This window comes from Quercus robur, chromosome 8 (genome assembly GCF_932294415.1).
Source record: "Quercus robur chromosome 8, dhQueRobu3.1, whole genome shotgun sequence".
NCBI classification, from domain to species: domain Eukaryota; kingdom Viridiplantae; phylum Streptophyta; class Magnoliopsida; order Fagales; family Fagaceae; genus Quercus; species Quercus robur.
Genome location: NC_065541.1, coordinates 59707950 through 59724105, shown reverse-complemented (window position 1 = coordinate 59724105; position 16156 = coordinate 59707950). Strand labels below are relative to the sequence as shown.

Genomic DNA, 16156 nt, shown 5'->3' with positions numbered 1-16156 from the left:
ATCCACAGAGTTCTTGAAATGCAAACAACAAATCTAAATTGAAGTTTTTTCATGCAACATAAATTAGAGGCAGGGGGGGGGGGGGGGGGTGTATTTTCAGAGTGGAATCATTTTCTCGCGCAAGGAATGCCTTATACTGAATCATTGATGATTGGTTTGCACTGTAAATGAAAATCAGATTAGCATGAGAATCTATTCAAATATTAACAGTGAGACCTAGAGATTTCTGAAGTTGTTCACGAACTAAGCCTTGGAAGGCTTATTAATTTGATTGATACATCAGTCTGTCGATGTAAATACATTTCCACTAGTCCTTCCTACTAAAATCTGCAGCATGAGGCATAAAAGCTCCATTAGAGTGACAATAATCAAACCCATACCATACATTCTCTGGCACAAATGTCCTAAAATAGAACATGTAAGAAACCGGCACCACATGGCCACCATCCTGGGTATGAAGTACCTTCACCCAACCAGGTCTCCAATTATCTGACCCAACTTTCTTAAGTTACAATAAGCACACCCTTTGACTCATGCATGGTCCACTTGCCTCAAACATGTCAATGGCACAACGTTCAAACCCACTATATGCACCACCTTGTTTCTTTAAGCCACCTTTTGGAGCATATAGCAACTTGGGATTTTTTAGATGCTTCACAATGATCAAATTTCCCAATGAGTCGCTGAATCGGACACTCACATGATCTGTGGTATCGGCTGATGGTGCACAAGTTGTCTGAATCTCAATTGAGTATGAGCAATTTTTTTGGGACCCCAGGAGTGCCTGATTGTTTGGCTTGTTTCCAAAGGCTGGTGAGAAAATTGTGATAGAAACAATGAAAATGAGTAGAATACTTGTCCTCTTCATTGGAGGTCTATGTTTCTCCTATGTGGTAAATTGTGTGTTTGGATTAGTGAAAGGAACTCTCATGCATGTAGTGCAATGTATAGGTCTTCTTTAGCTAGATTCTCTCAGGATATAAAGAGGAGACAAAAAGGTAAGATTCCCACTAGTCAGTCAGTTGAAAAAATGTTTGTGCATCTTTTTAACTGTTTCACATAAATGATCTACTTTGTCCAAATCACACGGCCAGATTTTGCTGACATGAACAGAGACTTGTTGGGTGACTATGATTTGTCAATTATTTAAGAAATTTTGGAGTCATCATCGTACTGACATTATATGAAATTTATTTATGAAAGAAGTGGATAAAAGTATTTGTCATAGAAAAAGTCAGAATTTAAAAAACTTTATATAAACAAACAAGTTAACTTTAGACAGAAATGTTGTAACTTATCTGCAAAATGACTTTCTTCCTTTACATTCCATGGAATTGATTGATTCATGATATGTATAATTCTAATAAAAGAAGGTTCCGATTAATGTATATCTTTAGAGTATACATTAATCATCCATTTCAAGAAAGTTTTTATGAAGAGCTAAAAAAGCTGTCAAAACAGTTAATCACTTTTACATTTTTCCATAAATTTTTCTTAAAATGATTTACTAACGTACACCCTTACGATAGTAAAACCCATAAAAGAATGCTATTTCAACTACTGTTGGCTGCCACCATATTTTTTAGCCAGAGTTGGTATTTGCACTTACAGCATATGTGTGGCCAACTCTGTTACTGGTATTAGAAATGAAAGTAAGGCCATCCATGTGAATTTGAGCTTTATGAAGGAATTATATAAATCACAACTTGGATGATGCTGTGAAGTTAAATTCAAATGCTGAGAAGGAAGACAGTCTTTAAAGATAGATATCCGAAAGTAACATTAATGAAATCAGAAAGCACCTACTAATCCACTTTCAGAAATATTCTCTTAGGGTAATACTATAGTACAAAAGTAGATTTTATCTACTTAACCTTTTATTTACCAAAAAAAGAAGTAGATTTTATTTTCATGGAAGGATGGGAGGATGGGAGACTCTCATTTACAAGAATTCCCTGCTACATTTTGAGGAGGATAGACTAGCTTAGAGCTCATTCTTAGGACTTTAATGTCATGGTCATTGCCAGTCATCTGTGGTGGTATTAGTGAACCTGATAGGGAAAAACTTAGTTCGGAAATTAGAATACATAAGTCTAGTGCATTATATAATAATTTAAGGAAACATAATGCATTATAGATTCAATTATTATATAATGCGAGATACAAGACTTACAAATGGTTGAGATTTATTTCTAGTTCTTTTTACAAACGGTTCATCCTTTATATGTCTTGAATAACCTAAAGAGGAAGCATATATAAATAAAACCATCACTTATATTAGAAGAAAAAAAAATACAAGACTTTAATAACTTAAGAAAAATATAATTTTATTAAAAACCTACCAACATTACGCTAAGAAGGTGGCATAATTGTCAATGAAGCAACTTCTCTTTTTACAGAAGCCTCTCCTCTTGATGCATCACTTAAGTGGACCGAATGGACCGAACTAGATCGAAATAGACTGAACTAGACTGAACTGAACCGAATGGATTGAGCTGGACCTAATGGACTAAAGTGAACTGAAATTGACCGAATAGACCAAACTAGAGCTAAATGGACCAAAAGGGACCGAATTAGACTGAATGGAACAAAATGCTACACTTTAGTTTTTAAATATTATATAGATAAATTATTTTAAATTGTAGCACTATATATTGAAAGTGATGGACTTAAATCCTATTATTTGAAGAAAAAAAAAGGCATTTACAGGGCCTCCCGACAGGTGATGCCGTGATGGTACTAGAAACGATATTCATCTTTAAGGGTTTATCAATTTCGTGACTGTGGGCTGGTTGATCATTTAAATCTCATTTGTTCTTAAGGAATCGTCAAGATAATTTTCTTTTAATTGGTAAATTTTCTAAATTACATATGCATCAATGGGTTTTGAAAACACTCTCACCTTTCAACAATTCTTTCTAGAAATTTTTTTAAAAAAAAAAAATTAGATTAGAGTTCAATAGCATGATACATTATGTTTATAATTAACAAAATACAGGATAATGAAAAACTCACATCAATTACTGTAAAATTAAAATAATAAGTAATTTCTCCTTAAAATATAAGAAAGCAATAATCCAAATCTTAAAGTTTAAACATACATCAGGTTACAGCTCGCTGATGAAGGAAATCATGGCTTATTAGCAAATTTAGATCCCATAATAGTATTATTATCCTCCCAATAAATTCAAGCAAGTAGTTGTGCTATCTTACATAAAAAGTACAACAAAGCTTCAAATGGTTCTCTCGTGTACCATCTGGATTGCCGCGATACAGGACCATGTCCAAAATTTACAGAGATGCAGATTTCCAGAAATCAATGGGCTTCCGTTGCTGAAGAACGATATTCAATTAGAAGTTTATAGTTAATGAAAAAAATATATTAACAGAAGGGAAACTTTTATTAACTATATTTGTTTTCTTGATAAAATAAAAACTACAATTTTATTTTAGAGGGAATAAAACTAGAAAACTACGCACACATTCAGAAAAAGCTCACTGTCTCACTGTGAATGTGAAGAAAGGTATATATGCATGCACACGAGGATGTGCACACGTGCATGTGCACGTCCACACCCGCAAGTCCAGCATCTACTAACGAAGCCAGGACATGCACGTGGGTGCACATGCATTTAAAATATGGAAATTTAAGCCGATTTAACAGGAATCGTTCAGGTTCCACTAAAAGAGACCTTTTATATAAAGTTCTCTAACATGTTAGGGTGTGACGTGTGTGTGATTACTATTTTGAACAATATAAATATTTTATATTTATAAATAAAAAATAAAAAATAAAAAATTTATAAGATTGGGTAATGTGATCAGGTGAGGTGAGGCAGGATGGGGCTTTAGGACAAAAATTCCGTCTAGTGTTCAAATGCACTAGACAGGACATGAAGCAGGAGTCCAAAATCCAAATCATGTTGGGACCAATGCTCCAAGGCTTTATTCTTCATTGCAGGGCCGGGAGGAGTTCCACTCATCCCCAGAACATGGACATGGACAGGATGGGGATAGCCTAGCTTGCTTGGAAGAATGGGGTTCATGGCCTCACCCGATTGCCATCCTTGCATTCATTCGAGTTTACTATCCAAAGCTCAATATATCAGGTCAATGATAAACTTGGGCTAGGCTTAAGGGGTTGGTTTAATGGTTCCTAAGACCTCATGACGTCTTGGGTTCAAAACTCCTTACTAGTATTTTAGGGCCCCCTAAAGGATTCTTCTTCCTAGCGTGTGAGAGATGAGGATGCTAAACACATCCAGAGAAATAGTTGTGTGCTCGAAGAGCTCTGGATACGCACGTTAGGAAGTAGTAATATTAGTCCGTAAAGATCCAAATTTCTAGTGTTTGTACTCGCAATGTCAATCAAACACACTTGTTAGAATACCATTCTAGCTTCAGCCCTCATTTGGAAGGAGGGAATGGAAATGAATGAAAAAAATAATTTTAGAATATTCTTCCCTTCCCTTGTTTGAGAGTTTTAATGGAGGGAATGAAAAGTCAATTTTCTAATTTGGGAATTTAAGTGAAAGAGAATGGAATGGCTATAGTAGGGAACACTCATTCTTCTCTATTCCCTTAAAATGTCAAATTTTTATTCTTCCCAAAATTGGGAGGAATTGGAGGGAATAGAATTAGATTTAATGACTTTTTTACTAAAACTCTCAAAATACCTCTATATATTAACTATTTATTTTAAAATAGCGGTCTAATAGTAATATTGTCATAAAACGATTCAATTCTATTCCTTTTATGTTACTCCCAAACAAGATTACTTACATTCCGTTCATTTTCATTCATTTCTTTTAAAACATCTAATTAAGGTTACTTAATTTCATTCCATTCTTTTCCATTTATTTCCCTTATTTAAATACATTTCATTCCTTTTCATTCTCTTGTGATCATTTCATTCAATTTCATTTCATTCTATTCTCTTATGAACTTCAAAACAAAGCCTAAGTGGGAGGAAATAGAATGGGTATGAGGGAACACTCATTCCTCTCTATTCTCTTAAAACCTCAAATTTTTATTCTTCCGAAATTGAGAGGAATGAGAGGGAATAGAATTAGATTTAATGAATTTTTTACTAAAACTTCCAAAATACTCCTATATATTCAACCATTTATTTTAAAATAGAGGTCTAATAGTAATATTGTCATAAAATGATTTCATTTTATTCCCTCTATGTTACTCTCAAATAAGATTACTTATATTCCATTCATTTTCATTCCTTTATTTTAAAACATCCAATCAAGGTTACTTAATTCTATTCCATTTCATTCTTTTCCATTCATTTCCCTTACTTAAATACATTCCATTCAATTCTATTCCTTTCCATTCTTGTATAATCATTTCCATTCCATTCTATTCCATTTTCTTACGAACTCCCAAACGAAGCCTCAAGGATACAGGCCTATTGTCAACATCACATCCACCTAGTGTTAGGGCAGTATAATTGTGCCCGATGGGGCAACTAGTCCACAACTACCTAAAAAGAGAAAGTTTCCACTCCAAGTGAATTACCAGCTAGGCAGTTACTTTAAACCATCCCACTTGAGCTCAAAGAAGTTTAGGAGAAAATTGTCTTATAAGTTAAAAGACATCTGTCATCTACTCAATTATAGATTTTGCAGCTCTGCTTATTTACCATGGCTCGTTTTTAGAAATAGAGCTTACCTTCGCAATTGGCATCTTTGCCCTCACTGAATCAATTATGGACAAATCAATATCGGCCACAGCAATCCCAGTTGACAATCGATCTGAAACACAAAAATAGCAGCAAATGTGAACATTAATGTTGCTGCGGCTGCTAGTATTCATGCTACAGGCATGAAAACAATGTGACACCAGAAAATATAGTATTTTTCTGTAAAATAAATTCACATATAAAAGTTTGTGATTTTTGGGAAGAGACAATTGCTCCAAGAATAAGCATCAAAGACGTCATCTTGTATTTTGGAGGATGAATACAGTGATATTAAACTTACCAATGAGCAGATCTCACATAGAACATCTGAAAACTATTCTAATTAATCTATTTGAGTGATCTACACTATGAACCACACTTGTCAACAATACAGCTAGTTAACCAACTGGCTTAGCAATTACACACACATATGCACACGCACGCAGGGAGTTATTATAACAGTTAATTGATGAAAGATCAAAACTTCCAGTTTTATTGAGTAGCAGCATCAATCAGAAGTGAAGCTTCAGAATGTACATAGGGAACTCACCGGGAAGTCGACCAACTACAGTTCCCCATGGATCAATAATTAAGGAGTCACCATAGCTTTCTCTTTTATCATTGTTCTTTCCAGCTTGTGCGGCAGCTATGACCTGATAATGCATTCAAGACATCATTCACTAGATCTTAATGACGCTCTAACAAAATATTTTTCTGATACTGGAGATGAAAATGGATTCCATACATAGCATTGAGTTTCAATTGCACGAGCACGGAGAAGAATCTCCCAGTGAGCCTCACCAGTTACTTTAGTGAAAGCTGAAGGTACCAATAGAACCTGCAGTTTTGCAAGTGTTAGATTCAACACAAGCCATTAAACTACAAAGCTAAAAAATCCATTTGTACCTGTGCATCATGCTGGAACCTAAGCTGCTGGTAAATCTCTGGGAATCTTAAATCATAGCAAACTGTCAGACCCAAACGTCCGATGGGGCTGTCTACAGCAACAATATCCTTCCCTAAAGACATATTATAGCTTTAGTTATTTAGATGCCAAAAAAGGGAAACAAACAACAACAACAAAAAATCTGAAAATGTGAACATTTTTTTAGCATTACAATACAGATTGTCCAAAATTTTAAGCCATTAGGGTTCAAGTGATAGCCCAGTGGTAGTGGCATTGTTAGTGGTTTGTACCCCACCTCCTCTCCCCCACTATCTACCTATCTCAAAAGAATATTAAGCCACTAGGTAATTCGAACAATGTATATCAAGGTCACACACACTAACACCTTCATCCCACAAAATGCAGCAGGAAACAGCATGTGGATCCCAAAAAAATAAGTAGAAACATAATACCAAAATAATTTCTGAAATGAGAAGCTTCCAAGACTAGAACCAAATACATCATACATAACTAAACTTTGTTACTTTACCAAAAAAGAAAAAGAAAAAAAAAAGAGACTTTGTTACAATGTTGGAGAACCAATTTCCTTAAACTTTCAGCTATTAAGAAATAAACCCAACAATATATAGCAAGTTCACACATACTATACTAACCTCTCTCCCCCTCTCCACCCCCATTCCCACCCCCCCACCCCCCCCCCAAAAAAAAAAAACTAAGTAGTACTACAGTAGTCTATACTTCCTGTAATTAATACATGGATCACATGGTGAGTTATGAGTAAAGAACTGATCCCTGAAAATATGGTTAACAAACCATATAAGAAAATTATTCAAAAGGCAAAAAAATAGATAGAACCAAGAAACAAGAAGACTTGAAGATTTTATCCAAATTAACGAGAAGGTATGCCTTTAGCTTATCATAGATTTGCAAGCACTCAAGATCAGAAGATACTGATATTAAAAGGATTCAGCTCAAAAAAATTTTATTTAACAACAACCATATGGAAACAGATGGGTACATAAGGCTTTTTCATTTATTTATTTATTAAATTTACCTGCTTCTGTAAAGCTACTTTCCTTGTATACTCTTCCGCCAGGAACATCCACATCAAACCTAAAAACAGAAAGTAAATATTTCATTTAAATTACAATGTTGACAAAATTATATCATGATAAACACAGGCAGCACAATCACAGAATGAAATTTATGCAAGGAGACATTGCTCTTGTTAATTTGAATAGATGGAGGCAATGGGTTTTGATCCCCAATATTGGGAGGTATGGTGGCAACTAAACACAAGGATTGCACTTGGCATTTTAACTCAAGGAAAGTTAACATGAATTATATTCTTTCAACTTGATAATTGCTTCCAATTCCCAGACATTTCCAGAGACAGAGACAGAGAGAGACAGAGAGAGAATAACAGAACCATGTAAAAAATATGTGCAAGGCATTCCTGTCAAACCAAACATGTGTGCATTGTTAAGGAACGGCTAACATTTCACCAAGGGGAAGAAAATATAAAAGAACATTTCAGCAAACTCAAATTAGAACTATCTTAAACCAAAAAAAATCTATATAATGACAGTTCAATGATAAGGAATGACTGGAAATGAACCAAAAAAAAAGCCCTCTAAAACACAAGATTAATTATCTTACAAGTGTATCTTGCGATAAGTGCTTCTAATGTTCCCAGTATCATCAATCACAACATGCGTGTTATGCAGGTGTTCATCGTCAGATCCTTTTTCCTGGAAGCCTCCAAGTGACAACCAAATGCTGGATTCTCTGTAATGATGCATGACAGACCATAAGTTAGTTACAGGAGCAAAGAAATCTTTCAAAAGCCCATTGCTTCCTACTCAAGAATGATAAAAGAAGGGAAAGAAAGAGGACGTGATTGACAACTATAACCTCATTTCAAGAATGAACACTAAAGAATTATCAAAATGATTCCAACCAGAAAAGTGTACAAATATAAGTTTAGTAAACTGCGAAAGGAGGGCCTGGGTTTCCCACCTTGCTAGAGAGCAGTATCTTTGCATAATTGGTCCATCTAAAGGTTCTGCAATCTTGACACTATCGCCATCCCTCGCACCCACATAAGAGAAGGCTTCAGGGAGGCAAAGCAATTTCGCCCCGGCCGACACTGCTTCCTTTGCATAAAGAAACCCTTAAATTAAACATTAAAAAAAGAACTATATAAATTTAACATGGAATAGAATCAATAGAAACCATATAACATAAAAGAAAATTAAAAAGTACCTAAACCTTAACCAGTGGCCAGTTATATATAAAATTAACAGAGTATCAGTTGGCGTTCGGTGCCCAGTCCCAAGCATGGAAAATTAGGTTGACGGCCAGTGAAAAATTTAGTCACTTTATTATGAATGAATCTGTTGGTGTTGACTTGAAAATTCCAATACTGATGCTTACTTGAATGCCAAATGTTGGCTTTTATATAATGCAGTATCATCAACAAACAAGTTTACAGTGCACAAACTGTATAATGATACAACATAATACAGCAAAAAAAAAAAAAAAAACCAAATGTACTTGAACAAACTGTATATTAACGATTTCTTCAACAGCTTAACCTCTCTAACACAAAGCCAAGCCCTCATGCCACACTATAATGACATCAATTTTGTTTAGAGGCAAAACTTAAAGCCTTTTGATTCAAGGTATTAATCATGAGAAAAAGTAACAAATGCCCTAAAGGCATGGGTTTATAAAATATTTTTAAAACAAATTTTATGGAAAAAGAAAAAAAAGCTAACTAATTTTTTTGACAATTTTAATATTATCTGTGAAAGTAGTATCAAAACTTTTCTAAACCCGTTAACCGGATCCACTAATCATAACTCCCCATTTTTAAAACATCGTTCTCTTTTATAATCCTTCTTATTATTCACAAATTTGCAATAGTTTCCTCATAAGTTCACAGTTTTAAAAATATTTCTTAGCAAAATAATTCACAAATTTGCAATTAGCAATTGTTATTTAAACTTAACAACAAAATAAATCAAGGAGAAATTATTGTGAGCTGAATCAAATAAATTCGAACCGTTTTTTTTATAGCCAGTAAAATAAAATTAGCATGAAAAAAAATCAATAAGAAATAGGAAAATCAAACACGCAAGTTAGGATCGCGGTTACAGAGGAAAAACAAAAATTGACTTGAGTGAGAGGGTAGTTAGTTTTACTTTGACGAGGCTCGAACAGGTGGCAAAGTTAACGGTGAGGTCGTTGACGGAGGTCATCTGAGCGGCGGCGACTCGGACTGAGTTAGAAGCGGCGGCCATGGCTGACTCGGAGGTGACCGCACGTGCGAAACAGCGGGAGCGTGTGGGAGTGATGACGTGTCGATGGGTGAAGCCAACGAGGAGGGTGTGAGCGTAGAACTTGTTTGGCGTGAGGTGAAGCCAATTACTACAAATTGGCATTGTTTTCTCAGTGAAGGAAAGCCGCTATTTAGGCTCATGTTAATGTTAGAAGACGACCGGTGTTTTGGAGTTTTTCTGTGTTTTTGCTAAATGGCCCTTTATTTTTTGCTATATCTATCATTTCACTTGTTTTTACTTCGGGTGAAAATATTTTATTGGTGTCTAAAATTTGGACCAAGTATTTATTTTAGACCCTGAAATATATATATATATATATATATTTTATGACACATTTGGTACATATTACGAGGAATACATTAAGTTTGAATGTAATAGATATTACTATTTATTAGTTTAGTGACCATTTAGGAATAGAATCTTGAATATGCATCCACAATTTAGTAAAGTATAAAAAAAATGTGTAATTAAATTATTTTTAAGTCAAATTTCCTAAAATACACTTATTTTAGGGTGTTCAAAATAGAGCTAATAATTAACAATAAGTATTACTATTTATTAGTTTAGTGACCATTTAGGAATAGAATCCTAATATGCATCCACAATTTAGTAGAATATAAAAAAAATGTGTAATTAAATCATTTTTAAGTCAAATTTCTTAAAATACACTTATTTTAGGGTATTCAAAATAGAGCTAATAATTAACAAGAAGGAAATTTTTTTTTTTTTTCATTTTGAAGATGTGGCAACTAATGGCTTTTTAGGAAATTTTTTTAAAAAGTTATTATATAAGTTGAAGGAATAGATATTCAGTACTTTTGATAAAGAATAGTTATTCCTTATTTTGAAGAATAGCTATTCATAAGGGATAACTATTCATTGTAATAAAAACATAACCAAACAACCAAATAGTTATGTCATAGGAATATCTATTACATTACAGTGTCTATTACAGTCTACTAAATGTGCCTTTAGTCTTACAAAATTTGTAAACATAGCAATTTAGCAATTCTGTAATTTTTTGTAATAGTTTGTTTTTTTTTTTTTTTTTGTTATAGCTAAGTATCACATAACTTTGTCAAATTTTACCACGAAAACAAGAATTATAATAATAAATCGAATTTGGGACCACCTAAAAAAAAAAAAACATTTTCTAAACCCAAATCCTTCAAATTTTTTATATATGGAAGACCATCTACCTAAAATCATTTTATTTATATATGAAAGACCATCCAACCATTAATCTTATTGTGAGTTGAGTCAGATAGGTTGTATCAAGTCGAATTAACTTTAAATTGAACGTTTAAAATTAATTTTAATAAAATTTAAGAATTAGTAAACACTTTTATACACAAAATTAAATAAAATTTCAATAGACAAAAAGACACAAACTTATTTTTAATATATTGCCACCTCTAATAATTTGATAAGTCATAAGTTTACAATTTTTAAAAAACTAAAGATGAAGTTTTTAGTTGTTTAAATTGCATTTTTCATCCTTAAAAGTTTTGGGCAATTTTAATTTTGCCTCTCAAATTTTAAAAATTTGGATCCATAGCCCTAAAATTACATATCATTTGGATTTGAGTCCTTCTATCAATACACCATGATGAGTGCCAATTAAATGTCAACTAAGCTAAAAAATAACTTTGTTTTTTATTATTCAAAACTACATCATTTTGAAACCTATCAAAACCATGTTGGACATTATTTTGATTAATTTGTAATTTTTTTGAGGGGAGAACTAATTTGTAATTTAAATGCTTAATTTGGGATAATTTTGATTTTACTCTCTAATGTTTCAAAATTAAAATTCACAACACTACATCATTATTAGTTGAGATAGCATTTAACAGACACCTCATCACATTGCATGGATGGAAGGGCTTAAATCCAGACAATATATAACGTTAGGGCACAAATCCAAATTTTAAAACTTTAAGGATCAAAATCAAAATTATTGCAAACTTTAAATTTTTTTTTTTTTAGAAGAAGACCATTGAGACCAATTTTGCAAGCTTTAAAGGTGTAAATTGAAATTTAGTCCCTTTGATTTCATGGACTAAAATATGACCTAACCCAAATTTAAGAACCAAAAGTATTATTTTATATTTTTATATTAAATTTTTTTTAATAGAAAATGAATATTATTTATCCTCTCCTTAGAAATTGGCAAAGCCCTCAATCTAGGCAAATTTAAGATACAAAAAGTGTAACAATATAATTTTTTATGAGATTGTTACTCTCCCTCTCTAAATGCGAGCTTTGAAGGCACATAAGATAGTTATTACACGGGTTTAAAATATACAGTAGACTTTTCTTTTTCTTTTTCTTTTTCATCATGTATATATATATATACATACATACGAGTATTATTTAATAGTTGGAAGTAAAGATTTGAATCTTGGACATTTTTACTGAAAATACCAAATAATACCAATTATTAACTTATAAAACTTTTGATAAAAATATGCTATTTATAATAGTAGAATAAAATAACTTTTAGGTTCTTCTCAAAAAAAAAAAAAAAAAAATAGTTCAGTGTCGATCAAAAATATGCTATTTATAATAGTAGAATAAAATAACTTTTAGGTTCTTCTCAAAAAAAAAAAAAAAAAAAAAAAATTAGTTCAGTGTCGATCAGTGAAGGATATATGAGGAATATGATAATGACAATTAAATAAGACCTTGCTACTATAAAGTTAGTATAAATTGGCAAGAGATGGCATTATCGAAAAAATTAAAGAATTAATATTTTCCATTAATGTTTGGGATGTTAATTTTGTTCTTAGATTTAGATAATAGTGATGCTAAATAGCTATATAGCTATTTTTAGCACCACCAATACTTAAAATGCATGCTGCAGTAGTGGTGCCATAGGTAAAAAATTTTAGCTTCTTGCTATAGTGTACAACCATAAATGGTTGTGCACTATAGGAAGAAGCTAAATATATATATTTATATATATATATATATATATATATATATATTTTACTAAACTTCTTTCTCTTATCTCATTAAAAAAATATTTTCTCTTTTCTTTCTTTTCCCTTCTCTCTCCGGCTTCTCTTCTTCTTTTTTTCCTTCTCTCTCTCTCTCTCTTTAGCCGTCTAGTGCCTCCCTCGTCTCCCTCGTCCCTTAGCTCACCGGCCAGCTCGCCTACCGCCGAGACCCTATCTCCCCAAACCCATCTCACTGAAACCCCATCTCCCTTAACCCATCTCGTCGAGACCTATCTCTTCAAGCCCTATCGTTGGTCTGTTCTGTTGGATCTTCATCTTCATTTGTTTTGTTGGAGCTTGATTTTTGGGTTTGTCTCTGGTTTGTGTTGGGTTTGTGTTTGTGTTTGTGCTGGGTTTCCGCCGACCCACCCCTTCTGTTGACCCATGCTGTGTTTGTGTTGTGTTGGTGATTTTTGATTTTGTTTGTGATTGGTGATTTTGTTTGGTCTAGGTTGAGAAAAAAGATTGAGGATTTGGGTTGGTTTTTTTTTTTTTTTTTTTTTGCTGTGGATGTTTTTATTATTATTCTAATGTGTTATTTGTATTATTTTAATCAAATAGCTAAAAATATAGATCCATTTGATATTGGGTGTGAAGAGGTAAAATAAATAAAATGACTTTTGTAAATGCCAAATTGCTATATTTTTAGCTCCACGGATGTGGATGTTTTTACAACTCACAATTAGCTTGAAGGACCTCTTGTTATTATGCGTGGGGAATATTCTTTTTTTTTTTAAGAGTGCGTGGGGAATATTCTCATTTCGTCTCTTTCTAAACCATCTACATGGAACAAACTGCATAAGGCTTTGCTTGGGAGTTTATAAAGGAATGGAATGAAATGATCATTAAAGGAATGGAATGGAATTGAATGGAATGGAATGGAATGAAATTTAAAAATCGTGTTTGGATGTTATAAAATAAAGGAATGGAATGAAATGGAAAGTAAGTAACCCCGTTTGGAAGTGACATTGGAAGGAATGGAATGAAATCATTTTATAATAACATTACTATTATACCCCTTATTTTAAAAAACATAAAAATAATCAATGAGAACTTATAATTACTTTGAAATGTTTAGAATTTAGTGGATGATGTGAAACTAGTTAGCCATAATTGGGTCTGTGTTAAATTATTGAATTACAATATAGTTTTTCAAGGTGAATAGATTGCATCATGCTAAGACCAGAGGTGATAGAACTATTAACAAATCAATTTCCTGATATAAAACTAAAATAATTATAGTTTAAGGAAAAAAGAAAATTTTATTGTAGCTAAAAAACAAGTTATGTATATTTCTATGTTGTAAAGCAATTCACGAATCACATATTAATTCTTAACAAAATAAATATTCTCTAACAATGCAAACAAATATCTTAAAAAAAAAAAAAAAAAAAAAAAAAAAAAAAAAAAAAAAAAAAACTCCAGTAATGAGTCTTGCTAAAACAAAACAAAATAACATAATCCATTCCAAAACTCAGGTTGGCCAAAAAATCCCATACTTTTTTAATTTTTAGACCTAGACATCAATGTCAATAAGACACATTTGCGCTCATGATCTGGGCAACCAAAGAACATCTCCTTATATGTTGGATTTTCCATCAAAAATATGTAGGCTTCAGTTTTTGATATTGGATCTAAGTCCAATATGCCCAAAGCTGTGTGAACTTCTGCTCCATATGACTTTGAAAAGCACTTTGTCATAACCTCAGTCGCCCTATCAATTGCCTTTGATACATTATCAAATGACTGGGAAATTACATTCCCGAGTTCATCATCTTCTGCTAGTCGTCTTTTCTTGCTTTTAGAAGACATTGCATCTTGTGATGACATTCAAGAACGTGCAACATTAATTTCTGGTGACCTCTGATCATCTTCCACTTCAAAGTTCTCCAAAGAAACTTCATTTTGAGATATCAAATTATCAATCTCATCAATAGTGGTAGATGCAGCATACCTAGCACGTTTCTCCTTTGCAGTTTCTGCATGATCACCTTTTGCTTTATCTTTAGCCCAAAGTTGTGTCATCTTAGAGTAGTTAGGTATAGGTGTTGTCATCCACTTATTGGCTGCAGGTTTAGATTGTTACAAACCAATACAACTGGTTAAACAACATATATAATTATGTAATACAAAATTAAACTCACAAAAAATGGTAATTTACCGCTATAAGTGGCTCCCAAACTTCTAGTTCAGCTGTCCACATATTTAAAGAATCATTCCATCCAAAACCACTCAATCCATTTTTAAATATGTCATAGCATTCATGAAAATTCTTCTTCAGTGTCTTCTGTCAATTTTTCACCTTATCCTTGTTAATCTCCATGTTAAATTTTTCAACCAACTCTTTCACTATGTCATCATATGCCTGAGAGGTAAAAGTTCCATTAACTCTACCACCTATGATCACCTGATGTAAAAAAGTATCCACTAAAGCATCATCCATAACACTACTCCATTGTACTTCTTTGCTTGGATCTCCACCATTCTTCTTTGATATCTTACCCATGCTATAATTAACAGGACAAAAAACACATATAAAATATTGTGTAAATATTAATATTAATTATCAAAAGATAGAAAGCAATATCAAAATGAAAAGAGAAATTTGTGTAACTTTTAGGTCTAAGTAATTGAAACATAGCATAGTCTTAAACGATATGACAACAATAAACCCAAAAGCTATCACATTTGGACATAGTTTTGCCACATGGCTAATGTTATAAAATCTCTTATAATATCTCCTTGCCTAGCATCCTCATCATCTTCTCTTGAAGTAGGGGCCAAATGTTTACGATGAGAATGCAAAACCTCTTCATCAACTTCAGCAATAAGACTTTCATCAGGATTATGCTAAAATGATTTCATTTTGTGTGTCAACACAATAATTAGGCTCTGTAGTACTTGCTATGATAGGAAATCTCTTTTTAAGTACACCAAATGCTCTTTCAATAGCAGTGCGCAATGATGCATGTTGCAAATTAAACAATTCTTTAGCATTTTCAGGGGAACGAACAGAGTACTCTTTTAAATGATAACGCACTCCCCTATAAGATGCAATCAGACGACTTCTATTCATGTATCCCGCATCAACAAGATAATATTTACCTAATAAACAATAACAACAATTAATTATATACTACAAATTTTTTAATTATAAAGAATACACCCTAATACGTATTTGAATTAAATTTACCTTGTGAGATTTTCAAGTTAT

The 16156-nt window shown here is 32.6% G+C and overlaps 2 protein-coding genes across 2 annotated transcripts; both read right to left on the bottom strand.

Annotated features, from left to right (window-relative positions):
• Positions 1–307: 307 nt before the first annotated feature.
• On the bottom strand, positions 308–868 carry LOC126696555 (embryo-specific protein ATS3B-like). The gene is made up of 2 exons (XM_050393273.1): positions 551–868; positions 308–463 (listed from the first exon to the last, which is right to left on the bottom strand). Exons 1-2 carry the CDS (start codon positions 866–868, stop codon positions 308–310), a joined length of 474 nt encoding a protein of 157 aa, XP_050249230.1.
• A 2132-nt stretch (positions 869–3000) lies between these two features.
• Positions 3001–10090, bottom strand: LOC126697362 (deaminated glutathione amidase, chloroplastic/cytosolic). Its single transcript, XM_050394336.1, has 9 exons — positions 9803–10090; positions 8616–8752; positions 8256–8384; positions 7651–7709; positions 6596–6708; positions 6435–6527; positions 6240–6342; positions 5680–5762; positions 3001–3333 (listed from the first exon to the last, which is right to left on the bottom strand). Exons 1-9 carry the CDS (start codon positions 10040–10042, stop codon positions 3292–3294), a joined length of 999 nt encoding a protein of 332 aa, XP_050250293.1. The 5' UTR covers positions 10043–10090; the 3' UTR covers positions 3001–3291.
• Between the last annotated feature and the right edge of the window lie 6066 nt (positions 10091–16156).

What these genes read in the sequence shown, in the direction of transcription:
- LOC126696555 (XM_050393273.1), bottom strand. Translation starts at nt 868, where the DNA reads ATGAAGAGGACAAGTATTCTACTCATTTTCATTGTTTCTATCACAATT. An exon ending in GTGCCATTGACATGTTTGAG is followed by an intron (nt 464 to 550) that starts GCAAGTGGACCA and finishes GGTTGGGTGAAG; the next exon opens with GTACTTCATACCCAGGATGG.
- LOC126697362 (XM_050394336.1), bottom strand. Translation starts at nt 10,042, where the DNA reads ATGCCAATTTGTAGTAATTGGCTTCACCTCACGCCAAACAAGTTCTAC. An exon ending in AAGTAGCTTTACAGAAGCAG is followed by an intron (nt 6,709 to 7,650) that starts GTAAATTTAATA and finishes ATATGTCTTTAG; the next exon opens with GGAAGGATATTGTTGCTGTA. An exon ending in TGTAGTTGGTCGACTTCCCG is followed by an intron (nt 5,763 to 6,239) that starts GTGAGTTCCCTA and finishes TTTGTGTTTCAG; the next exon opens with ATCGATTGTCAACTGGGATT.